Raw genomic sequence first — 16,072 nt, forward strand, 5'->3', positions numbered from 1 at the left:
ATGTTTATTTTCTTGCTGATTTTAAGGCAAATAATTAAGGCAGGGAAGAGAAGATGTCTTGCAAATATTTTTTTAAAAGACAACAAAAATGACCAACAAGGTTATGGGTAGCCACCCTACCATATTCTCTTTAATCAAATCCTCTTGCTGCCTCCTACAAAGGGAAGGCTTCCTCCAAATATAAAGATGCCTACTATCTTTTGTCACTCGTCATTACTTAAAATTATTTAAAGCTCCTGTTAGTAAATGAAAAAATTTCTTTTCACTGAGATTACATATTTTCAATGGGCCTTTCCAGTCATATAGAAAAAATATAAATAAGCTTGAAACTGCTCAATACAGAATTCATGTCATCATAAGTTTATGTTGGGCCTCTGAAACTTTATACAGAGTCAGATTTGAGTTCAAAGTAGAGAAAACTGAACTAATACATGTAAGAGTTTTTGTGAGGTTGTGTGTGTGTGTGTGTTTTTAAAGAAGAAATCTTTGCTTAACTGGATACACTTGTTTATCTGAAAACCAGATCACAATCCAGAAAAGCTTGCTTTATCACAAACGAATCCTATCTGTATTGGGCTACAAGGCACAGAGAACTAAAATCTCTTCTTTATACATGTTGTATTTTATTTTTTTTTAGATCTTATTTATTTATTTGACAGAGAGAGACACAGCGAGAGAGGGAACACAAGCAGGGGGAGTGAGAGAGGGAGAAGCAGGCTTCCCGCTGAGCAGGGAGCCCGATGTGGGGCTCGATCCCAGGACCCTGGGACCATGACCTTAGCCGAAGGCAGACGCTTAACGACTGAGCCACCCAGGCACCCCTATACATGTTATATTTTAGTTAATATTAAGTGTATACAGTAGTCTCTTCCCATGAAATTTTGCTCTAGAAAAATCTCCATTTTGAGGTAATGCCATATTCCTTTCTCAAGTTTATTGTTACTCTGGCAGATTCTGTCAGTATCATGAGCCACACTGAGTACTGACTCTAGGTAGTTACTTATGAAGAACAGAGCAAAACAAAACACCTTGTTTGCTGAAATTAAAAAGTGAAAGAAAACAATGAAGCCTCATCATTTCCCTAGTTTATCAGTAAATAACTGCTGAAAGACAGAGGGGCAGGTGATTATTATGTGAATACAGATGATTACTTTGTACATTAGTTCTATCATGCCACCAACAGCATGTATCATAATTTAAAAGATTATAGTGAATAAGTAGGTCATTAACTAGGAACACTCTGAAAACAACCCAACAGTAAAAACAATTAAAGTACCAGTGATAGTCTAGTCGAATCAAACATTCTTAATGAAGACCAACACTTGTTACATAAATTAGCTAGCTAGAAAATACTTTTAAAAAAAGTCAGTAATTCAAATGGAAACTTCACATTAATTTAAACAAGTGAACCCATCAATTTGGATCCAGCTTACCTCTTATTGTAAACAAGCACTGAGGTAGAAAAGTAGCTAAAAGCCTGAACAATCCAGAATAGATAAATGGATTGTAAATCATTAACACATATATTTTCTATGCAAACCTAACCCAGATTTGGGCACATCTACTCCCCATAATTCAGTTTCTACTTCTACATAGTCTTACAAACTTGTGATTTAGCCAAGTGTAAAATATCAGACATTTACACTCTAAAATATTCCATCTATATGCAAACTGACATGTTAATCATACATTACCTTACCAACTCATTAAAGCTGCAGCCCATGGTGCTTTATGTACCAATACTTTGTATTTAGACTTAATTGCATGTATTTGAAAGTACTGAATCTAATGCAGGTTAAGACACAATTTTCTATATATAGTTTCTAATGATTCTGATTATCCTGCTCCAATTTAGAAATCACTGACACTATTGAATGAAATTAAGTTCTGTAAGACGGTAACTTGAGTACAAATGGATCTCCATCTCCCAGTATAAAAGATACCTTTATTGGTACTAAAATCTTGAGAAGGGCATCAGTGACACCCCAAACCTTGAGAAGGGCATCAGGGACACCCCAAACCTCCAAGGATTTCTATACAATAGAGGAATATTACAGGGAAGGGCAAACCCAAGAGACTTACTGAATGTAAAAGAACAACCTGTCTCTCTAGGAGACATGACATCTAATAGAGCAAAGAATGGACTTAAAAGTAGGCATTTAGGTGCAAAACATATAATCCAAATCCCTCAAAAGCCTTTGGAAAGTGAGATACTTACCAAAGATTTAACCCAGCTATCAACTAGAAATTATACTAGAGAAAACTGGACAAATATGCAAAGATGTCTGTTTAAATATGATAATCACCATAATTAATAATAGTAAATCAATAAATGTGAAACTATAAACAATCTAAATGTTCATTGACAAGAAACTGATATATGATTTTACTCAAATAATGGAATATTACTTGTATGTAAATTTTCAATGACAAGGAATGAGCTCCATAACATACTGCTGATGGAAAAAAAAGATTAAAAATGACATATACATCACTCATCATCAGGGAAATGCAAAAAAGCTACAAAGAGATACCACCTCACACCTGTCACAATGACTAAAATCAACACAGGAAATAACAGGGACCGGTGAGGATGTGGAGAAAAAGGAACCCTTGTGCAGTGTGGGTGGGAATGCAAACTGGTGCAGCCAATTTGAAAACAGTATGGAGGTTCCCCCCAAAATTAAAAATAGCACTACCCTATGATCCGGGAATCACACTACTGGGTATTTATCTAAAAATACAAAAACACTAATTCAAAGGGATACATGCACCCCTATGTTTATAGCAGCATTATTTACAATAGCCAAATTATGGAAGCATCCCAAGTGTCCATCAACAGATGAGTGGATATATATATATATAGACACACACACACACACACACATAAACACACACACACACACTGGAATATTATTCAGTCATAAAAAAGAATGAAATCTTGCCATTTGCAACAACACGGATAGAGCTAGAGAGTATAATGCTGAGTGAAATAAGTCAGAGAAAGACAAATACCATATGATTTCACTCATATGTGGAATTTAAGAAACAAAACAAACAAAGGGGAAAAAAAGAGAAAGACAAACCAAGAAACAGACTCAACTACAGAGAACAAACTGATAGTTACCATAGGGGAGGGAGTTGGGGGGATGGGGGAAATAGGAGATGGGGATTAAAGAGCACACTTATCATGATGAAAAAAATAAAATGATTTAAAAAATGCATACCCAGCAATTCCACTGCAAGAATTTATCTTAAGGAAATGATAATACTATTTTCCGAAGACTTATAAATAAGAATGGTAATTGTAATTTAAGATAATAGCTAACATTTCTTACAAATGATCTCATTTAATCCTCACAACTACTATTACCTCCATTTTACATTTAACTTGTTCAAATCACATAGTAAATGGAAGAGTTGGGATCTGAATAACATGTACTACACACCCAAGTAGAAACAAGATCATAGAGGCCCTTATAAGTTATGCCAAAGGACTCCGGCTTTATTCAAGGCAAGCAGCGAGGAAGCCGCTAGAAGATTTTTCAGCAGGAGAAATGACAGGATCAAGTATTTTGCTATGTAAAGAGTGGTTTGTAGGGCAGACATAAATGAGATGAGAGACACTTGTACAAGTTAGAGAATTAAATGTAAATGGGGAGAAGACAGATCCAAGAGATGTTACAAAAAAAACCAAAACAAAACACTAAAATCAAAAGGGCCAGTGACCAGTTCGACCTGAGCTGTTAAGGAGAAGGCGGTATCAAGGATGACTCGGTAGGTTTCTGACCCAAGCAAATGGGTGAATGAGAGTGCTACTTAATTACAGGGGGAGAAAGAAAAAGCTGAATTTTAAGCATGTTAAGTTCAGGGTGCCTATGGAACCTCAAGAGGAACATCCTGCTGCATTTATGAGTCTGGGCCACGTCTGGGCAGGAGATAAAGTTTTGGGATTCAGTATCCATATTTTAATTGCAATCATGGCCAATGGAGGAGGTCATGCAGGGAGAGTGGGAGAAGAAAGATACTGGAAATCACGGAAATACTGGTGTTTTAGGAGGAGTCAATCCAAAAGAAGCTTGCAGGGAGACTGAGAAGGAGAAACCAGAAAAGGAGAAGGAAAAGCAGGGGACACAGCTGTTGCAGAAAGTCAAGAAAAGAGTTTCAAGCAGGGGAAGAGTGTGTTTCCAGTGAGTTAATGCTCAGAAAAGCCCCGACAGTAAGGTCTAAGAAGTCTTTCTTTGATTTAGCAATGAAGTGACTGTGAACAGGGTGGTTTAAAAAAAAATGACATATATATTATAGTTATACACACGGAGAAAGAACTGCACAAATTGGGCGCCTGGGTGGCTCAGTCGGTTGAGCGACTGCCTTCGGCTCAGGTCATGATCCCAGGGTCCTGGGATCGAGTCCCACATCGGGCTCCCTGCTCCGCGGGGAGCCTGCTTCTCCCTCTCCCACTCCCCCTGCTTGTGTTCCCTCTCTCGCTGTGTCTCTCTCTGTCAAATAAATAAATAAAATCTTTAAAAAAAAAAAAAAAAAAAGAACTGCACAAATTATCACCAAAAACCAATGCAATGAGGGTTGCCTCTGGGTGGCTGGACACTTGGTAATTTTTACTTTCTTCTTTATAACTACTAATATTACTTAAATTTTCTAAATAAATACGTACTGTCTTCATAATAGGAAAACCATTCTCTTTGTGTTGAAAAAAGAAAGTATATTTAGTTTTTAATACTACGATTCCATTTGGGAGAAATTATCTTGAGAAAAAAACTGGAAAATGCACGAAAATATAGATTCAAAGGTGTTTATCCCAGCACTATGTGTAATAGTGAAATGCTGGCAATAACCTAAAAGATCAGTAGTGAATCCGTTAAATAAATGTGGGGATAACTAGGTAACGGCATACTACAAAAGCCACTACAAATGAAGACAAAGATATATTCATTACTAGCTCAGTGACCTTGGAAATATTACATATCCTCTAGGAATCAGTTACCTCATCTGTAAAATGGGAATAAAAAGAACACTTACCTCATAGTGCTTTACCTATAGCTATAACCTGCTGTGATCAGAAACAAAAAACCTGATGTTCACAAGTTTCCTCCAATATCACGTACCCCTATTTCAAAACTGGCTTCGCTATATTAGGCTTTTAAAAAGTATTTCAAAATCAACATTCAACTTGGCCATAAATCAAATTAAGAAGATATGAATCTAAGACCACAAAGGCAATGAGTATCAAAGTTGAAAACAGGAAATTCCTGCAACTTCTACCCTGTTTTTTAAAGACTCCTATAAATATTCACAAACTAAGCTTATTTATTCACCTATACATGTAGAAAACACAGTGCCTGGAAGACAGAACTGGGCTGATCCGGATGCCTACGGGCCCTGGGGCCAGTAAGAAATCGCCTAGGTTACGGTGACAGAGGGAACTGGCATCCCTACTTAACTGGACAACAACACAATTTATACAGACATACTGGTTAGCTTCTTTAGTTTTACCATCACTGTCCATTTCTTTTGTTGTTTTAAGCAGCTGAAACCAACCTGCCAAGGTCTTTCCCAATCGAGTGGAATAGGAAAGGCTCCCAGCCATGTTCCTATAAAGCTAGAAATTGTAGTGATCTGAAGGCTGTTCTCCCAAATGGATGTAACTCTGTAAAACACAAATACATCAATCACCGGTGGAATCTCTCTTAGCTGCTAGAGAATCAAACAGTAGTGCCAATAACACTACACATACAGGTTCTGTTCATTTAACAACCATCTCGAATTGACACCTATCTACCCTGAACTATTAACAACTAATTAGTAAGATGATATAAATGTTTTTCGGTTGGAAAGGTAATATGTGCACACGGGGAGAGTCAAACAATTGGAAAGAGCATTTGCAATGAAAGCTAAGTCTTCCTCCCACCCTTATCAACTCTGGTTCCTCTCCCCAGCAGCAGCTGCTATTACCAACAGAGTACATATCCTTCCAGAAATATTTTATGCATGCACAAATATGCTTGGAATGATATATGCATAGATGTATACATCCTTTATCAAAACTCAAATGCATGTTATAAACCCGTTTTGCTGTTTTGTTTGCCTTGTTAACAGCTATCCTAGCATTCCACTGCATGGAGGTACCATCACTTATTCAACTAGTCCTTTCTAGGGCACATTTCATTTATTTACTTTTTTATTTTTTAAAGGATTTTATCTATTTATTTGACAGAGAGAGAGACAGCGAGAGAGGGAACACAAGCAGGGGGAGTGGGAGAGGGAGAAGCAGGCTTCCCACCGAGCAGGGAGCCCGATGCGGGGCTGGATCCCAGGACCCTGGGACCATGACCTGAGCCGAGGGCAGATGCTTAACGACTGAGCCACCCAGGTGCCTCTAGGGCACATTTTATTTAAACAAATCAACTTTATTTGTTTGGTGGGGGAGAAGTAGAGAACAAGAACAAAAGATTTCAAAAGATCCAGCAATTTTACCTACTATATCTTAGAATATAAAAGTGAAAAGACATAATTCTGCCATTCTCTGAGTAGGTCTTGCTTTCAGCCTGCCCCTCAGAGTGTGACCACCCAGCTGGGTGGAGCATGAGTCTGGTTACAGTAGAGTAAAACCCCACCACAATGCAGTAAGTAGGGTTCCAAATATTCAGTTGTTTAAAATGCAAGGTTGACTTATTACAAAGTTTATGAAAAGCAGTTTCTTCCAGTCGGTGTGGGAGTAACTGAAGACATCTATTTTGTTAGAGGATTTCTTTCATTAGAAACAGGCCACACACACAAAATATACACTGAATTAAAGTGTATATTAAAGCCCCAAATGACAAGTCAGTTCATAAGCCAACCACTCTGTCACCTGTCCCTCTCATTACTGCCCCACCCTCACCCTACACAATATAAGAGCTTTAGCTTTTGAAATTGATTGAAAATTGGGACTGGAAGAAGGCTGGAGCCAATCGCCATAGATCCAAATTCGTGTTATTCTCTAGGCAATTGTTGCTATTATTGTTCTTTTTTATTTTAACACCTAAAAATGCAAGTCAATTTCTTCAGCTAGAGTTCAGCAAGACAGAGATCTGTCCCAATCTTGGAGGGAAAAAAAATGATAAGTTTAACGTAAAGAGGTAACTATACTGTTCAGGCAATTTCAAGGATTTTCTAAGGTTAATTTTTGACTATGTGTGGCTGTCAAATGTCAGCTGATTTTCACTTAACACATAACTCCTGTATGTTGCAATACATAAAGTGATGTGTCTAGAGACATGAAGTCTGGAAGAGGATGAAAGCAAGGTTTACTTTCTGCGGAGAGGGGTTTACTTCTTCCATTTTATGAAAGAGGAAGTTCCGCCAGAACTGAAAGAATGGGTGGCAGGTGGGCCTGATGAACTGGAGAAAGACCCGCACTGTGGGTAGAAAGAACGCAAGTAAGATTGGTCGAGGCTGAGTGGAAGAATGGGAAATAAGGCTGGAAAAGTAGGTTAGAGTTAGGATTTTTACAAATAACACCTTCGTTGAGTACAGTGAAAATCTGCCCCAGATAACCCTTTCCCAGCCATATAATTCACTCATTTAAAGTGCACAACCCAATGTTTTTTTGGTATATTTAGAGCTGTGCAACCATCATCCCAAAATGAAACCCTTTTACCCATTAGCAATCACTCCCCATTTCCCCTTCCCTCCAGCCCTAGGCAACCATTAACCTACTATCTGTCTCTATGGATTCGCCTATTCTGAACATTCATATACATGGAATCATACAACGTGTGCTCTTTTGTGACTGGCTTCTTTCACTTAGCGTAATGTTTTCAAGATCCATCCGTTTTGTAGCATACTTCCTTTTTTATTTTCAAATAATATTTTGTTGTATGGATATATATCACATGCATCAGTTCCTGGGACATTAGAGTTGTTTTGACTTTTTGCCTACTATGCATAATGCTACTATAATAGCCATGTACAAGTTTTGTGTGGACATATGTTCTCATTTTTCTTGGGGATATAGTAAGAAATGGAATTGCTGGGCCATATGATAACTTTGTTAAACCTTTTAAAGGAACTGCCAGACTGTTTTCCAAAGCAGCTGAGCCATCTTATATTGCCATTCACAATGTGTGAGAATTCCAATTTCTCCCCATCCTTGCTAATACTTGTTATCATTGATCACAGCCATCTTAGTGGGCGTGAGGCAGTATCTCATTGTGGTAGATTTAGGGTTAGGATTTTAGAAAAACCTGAAAAGTCACACTAAAGGAGCCACTGAAGGTTTTAAACCAAGGCAGATATGATCAGAGCTATGTTTCAACAAGGGTTATGTACATGGCTTATCTAACCTCTAAGCTCCAAGTTCCTTGGGCCAAGGGGCAAGATCCAGGTCTTCACATTTTTCATTTTTATAGCACACTGAGGCCATTGGTTACAAAATGTGCAAATATGCAGGAGGTTGTCCTCTATTTTGTTTGATGTATCCAAAGGGGTTTATGATCTTAACACATAATACAGAAAACAAATGGAACTAGGACCTAGTTTTAAAAATAGAAAAACTCTGTAGCCTATCTTTGTAAAATTAAAATTTAATATTCATCAAAATCATAATATATATCAACACCTTCAAGGTCCCAGATCACAATTAGAGGATGACGACTACTACCAATCCTTCCCTGCATCCCTCCCCACTCCCGATTTCTGCTCCCAAGGCAGACACTGTAAACTCTTCAGTTTCTTCTGTGTACCTCAAAATTTAAAGAGCACACATTAGGTACAGACTTTTCAAGACGTAGTTACTTCCTGCTTTCTACACTAGAAGAAGAGGACTTAGTACCCTTTTCCCACAAGCCTCCCATTGCCACATACTTATTTCTCTCTGACTCACCATTCCCTCCTCCATGGTAACATCCTCTCCTCTCGGATCAATCAATAGCACAGTATCTACATGATTATGGTTATGAAAATGTTCATCACAGCTGAACCACACAGTAAACCACAGTCACATTTCCTTTTTTATAGTAAATTTTTCGTGTTCTTTGGATGTTAAGAACTGCCTCATTTTATCCTCCATTTGCTTACATACCTGTCACTAAACCATCCTCAAATATTCCAAAGAAACTAAACATCACCTCTAACTACTTGCTTGTGCTCTCTGTTCTCCTTCTGTCTTTCTTTTTGGAGGCACCTCACCTGCTCTGAGCTGGTCTGGCTGCTCTCTAAGCCTGAGGCACAGCTGCTGTCCTCTAACTTCCCTACACCATCATCCTGTGAATTCCCTTTGCCTCTTTCAATGCTTTTGGGTGTCCTGCTTCCTAGATTCCAAGACTTTCTCATACTTTCCTTTTTCTTTTTTTTTTTTTTAAGTACCTCCTTCAGTAGATTCCTGAGAAAGGGTAAAATAGATTTTAAAGATTGTTTAAAGTCTAAAAAGGACTTTACTGTAACTGTTGGAAATCATTTTGCCTCAGAATTTTGAAGGCATTGCTCCATTATTTTCTGTTTCCCACCTGAAAAGTTCAGACATTCTGGCTCCCAGTCCTTTTTAGGTAAGATGTTCCCCCTACCACTGCCCTCTCTGGAAGCCTTTGGAATCTTCTCTTTACTCTTGGTTATCTAAAATTTCACAATCCTATGTCTTGGAGTGGGTGTCTTTTCAGCCACGACGCTGGAAACCCATGGGTCTTCTTAATCTACAATGTCAAGTCTTTTGGTTCTTGGCATTTTCTTTTTAAAGACTTGCTTTTTCTGCCCAGATCCTTAAGATTTTCTTTTTCTTAGTCTTTTGCTGGGAATACTACCATTTGGAATTAACCCTCTGATTTCTTTTTTTTTACCTTTTAATCCATTTTCCCTCTTTTTGCCTTTTCTGTTTGACTAAGGGAACTTTTTAACTTTTTGTTTCTACTTCTGTTGAATTTTCTTCTCTCATATTTTTTAATTTCCAAGAGCTTTCTTATTCTCTGAATATTCCTTTTGACTGTCTCTGTTCATGTTTTACGGATATAAAACAATAGACATTTTTTAAAGTTATCTTCTGGTTTTTATATCGCCTTTGTTTCCACTTTCTTTTTTGTTTTCATTTCTGCGTTTCACTTTAGAGGTGTTCCTGAAATGCCCAGTGATTGTTCATTTCTCATTCTACTTAAAAGTAAAATACTTTATATGAAATGTTCAGAACAGGCAAATCTAGAGAGACAGCAAGTATTTTAGTGGTTGCCTGGGAAGGGGGTTGAGGGGGTGTGCAAGGGTGGGTAGGAGGGGGAGTGCTAATGGGCAGAGTTTCTTTTTGGCATGGTAAGATGTTCTAAAATTAGATTGTGGTGATGGCTACAAAGCTGTGTCTATACTTAAAAACCACTGAATTGTACATTTGAAATAGTGGGTTTTATGGTATGAAGTTATATCTCAATAAAGGTATGTTTTTATTTTTTTTTTATTTTTTTATTTTTTTAAAGATTTTATTTATTTATTCATGAGAGACAGAGAGAGAGAGGCAGAGGCAGAGGGAGAAGCAGGCTCCCCGCGGAGCAGGGAACCCGATGCGGGACTCGATCCCAGGACCCTGGGATCATGACCCGAGCTGAAGGCAGACGCTTAACCGACTGAGCCACCCAGGCGTCCCAATAAAGGTATGTTTTTAAAAACCAACAAAAAAGAAACACACTAAACAGATGACTAGATGTTCACTGTGCATGAGTAGCACAATTCACCTGGTCAGCTTCACTGTACAGGGAGTGAATAGGAACCCGCCTTTTAGAGAACCCCCAAATGTCAGTATCTGTAGGTTTTTCTCTTACGCCATTTTTTTCCCTGAAAGAAGTATTTCTATACCCTGCCTAGATGGCATAAGCCTGGCTGTCAGTATTCTGGGCCAAACGAGTGAAAAAGACTAGGCAGGTGAGGATTCATCATTCAATATGTAGAATTTCATTTAATCCTTATTCCCTGAAGAGATGGTACCAAATAGGCTCAGGATCTGGGGTCAGCCAGAGTAGTTGGGGGTACAGTTGGATTTGCTTTATCTTCCCTTCCCCCACTGTGTAACTTCTATTGCTTATATTATTTTTATGGTGTTTATATTCTGTTCACTGTAACCCTAAACTGCAACTACTTTTTAAATGTAGTGAGTCCCCTTAATGTGCAAACCGCACGATTCCTTCATTTGGGGAAACTGTCTTCCATCTAATTTTGAATTACCTTCTGTTTTGTTATTTTAGGGACACTAGCGGGTCTTAAGCTCATCTCCTTTGTTCTCAGCATTTATCATTTCTTTTCTAACTGCTCTACTCTTCCCTACCTCTCATTCATTCTGATTGGCTCAAACCTTTCTTCCAAGCTAGAACCTGATTTCCTAACTTGTCTATGTTTCTAATTTATGACCTGTGGTGGTGTGGTTTGGATCCTCATTTTATTTCATTAATTCTGCAATCTCCTTCTCCACCTCATTTTTTTAAATCATCATCTTATCTTTGAGCTTTTATTGAATTTATGCTCTTAATAACATTTTTCCATGATAAACTGTGTAGAGTTTTTGTTCCTTGGGTACTATTTTCTTCCAGACTGGATTCTTTTGTCTTCCACATGCCTTTTTCTTATTATTCTATAATGTGTTTTTAGGGTTGCCATGCCATTTCTTTTCATCTTGCTCACACTTTGCATGGGCAGACTGCCCACACTACATATTTGCTCAGATACAGTAAGTGAATTATCATTAAAACTGGCTTCCCATCTTAACTAGCACCAATTTTTCCTGTCTTGAAGCTGCATTTTGAGGACTGGATGTTATTTTCTACCCAGTTTTCTGTAACCTGAGGCAGAAGAAAAGAAGGGAGGCAGGGAGGCAGCATAAGGGAAATGCTATCCCTGCAATTTAATCAGTAATATTCTGCTGAAATTTAATAAATGGTTCGACTGATCAAACTTTCAAAAATTTCTGACCAGGGCTTATGCATCCCATTAGAAATCAGATGAAGCTACTACGGGGTAGCAGTCTGTCCCCTTGGCAGAACCCAGGAGGCAGCAGCCCTCATAAATGGATAAAAAGTAAACAGCCCTGATTGGGATTTAGGGAAACAGCCCTCTATTGGTAGGTAGGTTCATACTCTTCAAATCAGAACTTTAGTTGGGCAGTCTCTGTCAACTTCTTTTGATCTAGGAATTCTACCCCAGGAATCTACGCTACAGAAACTGTTGTACAAGTACATAAAATTATATGGTACAGAGATGTCATAACAACACTATTTATAATCCTGAAAACTTGAAAATAATCTTCAATAGGAAATTAAATGAACCATGGTACATGGAATGCTTGCCCAACATTCATCTCATCCCTGAGGATCAGACTAATTAAATCATGGTGATCCCATTCTCTCTCTCAGTGATTAGCTTAGGAAGACTCAAAGGAGAGGAGTTCAGCCTGAGGCTAAGAACCAGGAGAATCAGTGAGAAGCAAAGCTACACCTTGACTATCTATCTGTATCTAGAACCATACAATCTCTGCTATGTCAGATAATCAGTTTCCCGATTGTTCAAACCAATGTAAACAGAAGTATTCTTACTTAAGGAGGAAGATATACTAAGGACATTATGCAAGAAGAGGTAGATTATACACACATACAGTTAAAGATGTTCCTAATAAGTTAAAAAAAAAAGTAAGTTATAAAGCAGTGATAATATAACCATTTTTGTTTTTAAATTGCAAATATGTGATACGCGTGGACGAACTTAGACTAAAATCTGTTGTAATGGCTGCTTCTTTGATAGGATTACTAGGAATCTTTAACTTTCTATATTTCTCTATTATTTGAGTTTTTACATTATACATTCTTTTGTAATCAACAAGATAAAAATAAATTCCTTTCTATTAACTAATTTATAGCAGCGCTGACATTGGTTTATTACCCTTCTATAAGTTTCCATAATAAAGTCATCTGAATTCTATGGTTTGGGGTTAATTTTTTCATAGTTAAGGAATGTATACACATAGTCAAGAGGGCTGAGAGTAAAATAAATGGCTCACCATTCTGTGGACAAACTTAAAAAGTAACTAAAACAATACTACAGACCAATCTTCATGACAATGAGCTCCAAGTAACTGTCCATATTATTTGCCTCCACTGAAATTCATCATATCAAACATTAATTGAAATAAATAGACCATGTTGAATGCTTACTATGTTCCAGACACTGTACTGGGTGCCTGGGGTAGCTAACAGTGAGCACTGTGGCTTAGATAGGCTGTCCTCAAAACAGTGCTTCTTTAAATGAGCTGATCTTTTTAACTATTGAGCTCTTCATCTAAAAAGGAGACCACACACAACTAACTCCTCCTGGTGGCTAAAGACATTTCACAGAATTTTACTCCCCTACTGAATGAATACTAAAACCAGTGCCTCTTTGCCACTAAATTTTCATGCCCTTATCAAGGCTAAATTATCTATTTTTTATAATGTATACATTTTTGGTCATTCACTATCTTTTTACTGTTAAATGTCCTTGGTGGTTTTTTCAGTATAAAATCAATTTCCATGCAAAGATGACCAAAAACGCCTGCTGTTCTTTGTCTACACAAACAGGTCTTACACTCTTTACCTTGGCAAGATAACCACAAATTCAGGAATCTATTCAGAAATTCAAGTTTTTCAGTTCACCAAAAGTGGTCAGATCCTGATTTTAAAACATGAGAATAACAGCATAAAAGAACTGATAAATCAAAAAGCCAACTTCAATGAAAAATATAGGCTTAAGGTAGTCGGAATATTACTTTCTTTTATAAGAAAGTCTACAAAACAAAACAAAAAAAACCCCACAATAATTATAACAGCAAGGCAACAAACTGAATTATACTAGTACACATTGAGTATGCTCAGTAATAAATACCAAACAGAAGCTGGCAGAAGTTAAGAAACCAAATTATTTTTCTACCTTCAAGTTTCTTTAAAATAGCATTCCTTAAGGAGAATACCATTTTCCAGCTAGCAAGGAAACTGACAAAAATCTGTAAGTTTCATAATACATACTGTTAAAGGTTTGGGGAGGTAAGTGCCAATGGGAATATAAATTGGTTCAAGCACTGTAAAATAGCATTCCTTTGTATTTTTTTAATCTAGAATAACTTCACATTTACTTTAAGGAAAAGTCTTGTTAAAATAGTATCATTTATGTCATTTAGTTAAGTATCAAATCTCAATAGTAACAGAACTGGTCCTTTACTCTTGGGATATAATTCCTACACAGTTCTCAGGATCAAAGCTTTTATGTTTCTCAGCCTTCATCTGGTTATCATCTACTCAATATTAAGCATGCAAATAAATACATTAACAATTTGGATATAGTACTTATTTTGCATAGAACAGTATAAAACATTTATACTGATTCCATACTGAGCGAGGTGTCAGCCCAATTCAAAACTGGCCTGTTCTTCCTGAACATTTTAGTCATATTTCAATAATACTAAAAAACAAAAAAACTCTTCCGTGTTTTATACGCTAAGACACAGGATAAATGATAAAAAGATTTAAAGCTCTAGGGCGCCTGGGTGGCTCAGTCGTTAGGCGTCTGCCTTCGGCTCAGGTCATGATCCCAGGGTCCTGGGATCGAGTCCCACATCGGGCTCCCTGCTCGGCGGGAGGCCTGCTTCTCCCTCTCCCACTCCCCCTGCTTGTGTTCCTGCTCTCGCTCTCTCTCTGTCAAATAAATAAATAAAATCTTTAAAAAAAAAAAAAAGATTTAAAGCTCTCAAATCTTCAATCAAGAAAGTATTTTATGCACTTTTAATGAATTAGAACTACAGCATAAGAACTTCAAATCAGAACTTTAATTTCTGTTGTAAATAATTATTGGGTAGAAAGAAAAATGTATTTTCATGTTAGTATAACCTCCCTACATAATAATGGAATTCTCTGAAACCAAAGTTGTGACTCAATGTAAATAATGCTAACTGTATAGTAGGACAATTCTGAAATAACATACAAGTTGTTTTTGTGGGTATTTCATATTATCACTTCAGAACCACCAGATCTTTGCATTTTTAAAATATTTTCGCCTCACAGTGAACATTTAAGAAGGCCAACTCTAACATTAAACAAGTTAATCTATCAAATTAACTCTTTCCTTAACTCATTCAAAATTTGACATGCTTTTTATGCTAAATTCTTAAAAGTGTGATAAAAATGCCAGAGAAGAAACTGAACTATCGCTAAGGGATGGTGGAGACATGAAGATTTAAGTTGCCCTCTCACGACAAAGTTCAAATTAATTTTACATTAAACCAACTGAAAAAACTTCCTCCTTCTCCATGGTTGTCCATGCCCTACACTCCTTGGTCTGCTACCTAAACCAGGAAGAGGTACCAAGACAAAGAGCAGCCAGGACTGGAAGTATGAAATATAAAAATGCTCCCTGACATTTGTTAACCCACTTGACAAACATTTCTAAGCATTTGCTATTTGATTTCATTTATCTCACTCAGTTCTGATAATAACCCTGCAAAGAGCTTATTAGCATTCTTCTAACAGTATTACACATGAGGATCTCTAAAGGTAAATAGCTTCTCTAAGATCACCACTATGTAGTGAAGAGAAGGCAGGAACTCATCTTCTGACCCTCAGTGTGGTCTTCTAAAACCTTCTGTCCTTATCAGATGATCTGCATTCAAGTGCCAGCTCTACTGCTTACTGGCTATTCCAGGGCTTGGGCAAATCACTTAACCTGTCAGCTTTCTAGTATCTTCACCTAGAAAACAGTGAGAACAGGAGTATCTCACCAGACTGCTGTGAGATTTAAATGCTCTAAGACACATGAACATGCTTTAAAAGTTGTTACTTTTGCATATTACTATTTCATGCCCTGCCCTGTGCGATGTTAACTGTTTCATATTACAAATTGATTATTTTTAGCTACAGACCTCCAGTAACAGAGCTATTATCTTGTTGTATGTTAGAAATTTTCGAAGGATATTTCTGCAGTCTACCGAGGTTTAGGTGGCATAAAAGAAATCTAAAAACTTCTTGATTCAGGCCTAACTTTCAATACCCCCCAAATAAGTTTAATATTGGCAAAACCTAATCCATTATAA

General features: G+C 37.3%; 1 protein-coding gene and 2 long non-coding RNA genes across 6 annotated transcripts in view; 1 reads left to right on the forward strand and 2 right to left on the reverse strand.

The window, feature by feature from the left end:
- LOC145723890 (uncharacterized) overlaps positions 1-16,072 on the reverse strand; it is a 1,084,435-nt gene that overhangs the window by 785,166 nt on the left and 283,197 nt on the right. The window lies entirely within an intron of this gene.
- The window catches only part of PIGF (phosphatidylinositol glycan anchor biosynthesis class F), a 34,920-nt gene that overhangs the window by 9,311 nt on the left and 9,537 nt on the right, over positions 1-16,072 (reverse strand). For all 3 annotated transcript variants that reach the window (XM_081833509.1, XM_081833511.1, XM_081833508.1), the window contains exon 5: positions 5,557-5,665. In XM_081833509.1, the coding sequence (XP_081689635.1) occupies positions 5,557-5,665 (109 nt within the window). The remainder of the gene's footprint in view (positions 1-5,556; positions 5,666-16,072) is intronic.
- Positions 10,267-12,867, forward strand: LOC145723891 (uncharacterized). The gene is made up of 2 exons (XR_014149277.1): positions 10,267-10,410; positions 10,626-12,867. It is a non-coding gene; the product is annotated as an uncharacterized LOC145723891 (long non-coding RNA).

This window comes from Leptonychotes weddellii, chromosome 10 (genome assembly GCF_054177405.1).
Source record: "Leptonychotes weddellii isolate Sample4059 chromosome 10, ASM5417740v2, whole genome shotgun sequence".
In the NCBI taxonomy this organism is placed as follows: Eukaryota; Metazoa; Chordata; class Mammalia; order Carnivora; family Phocidae; genus Leptonychotes; species Leptonychotes weddellii.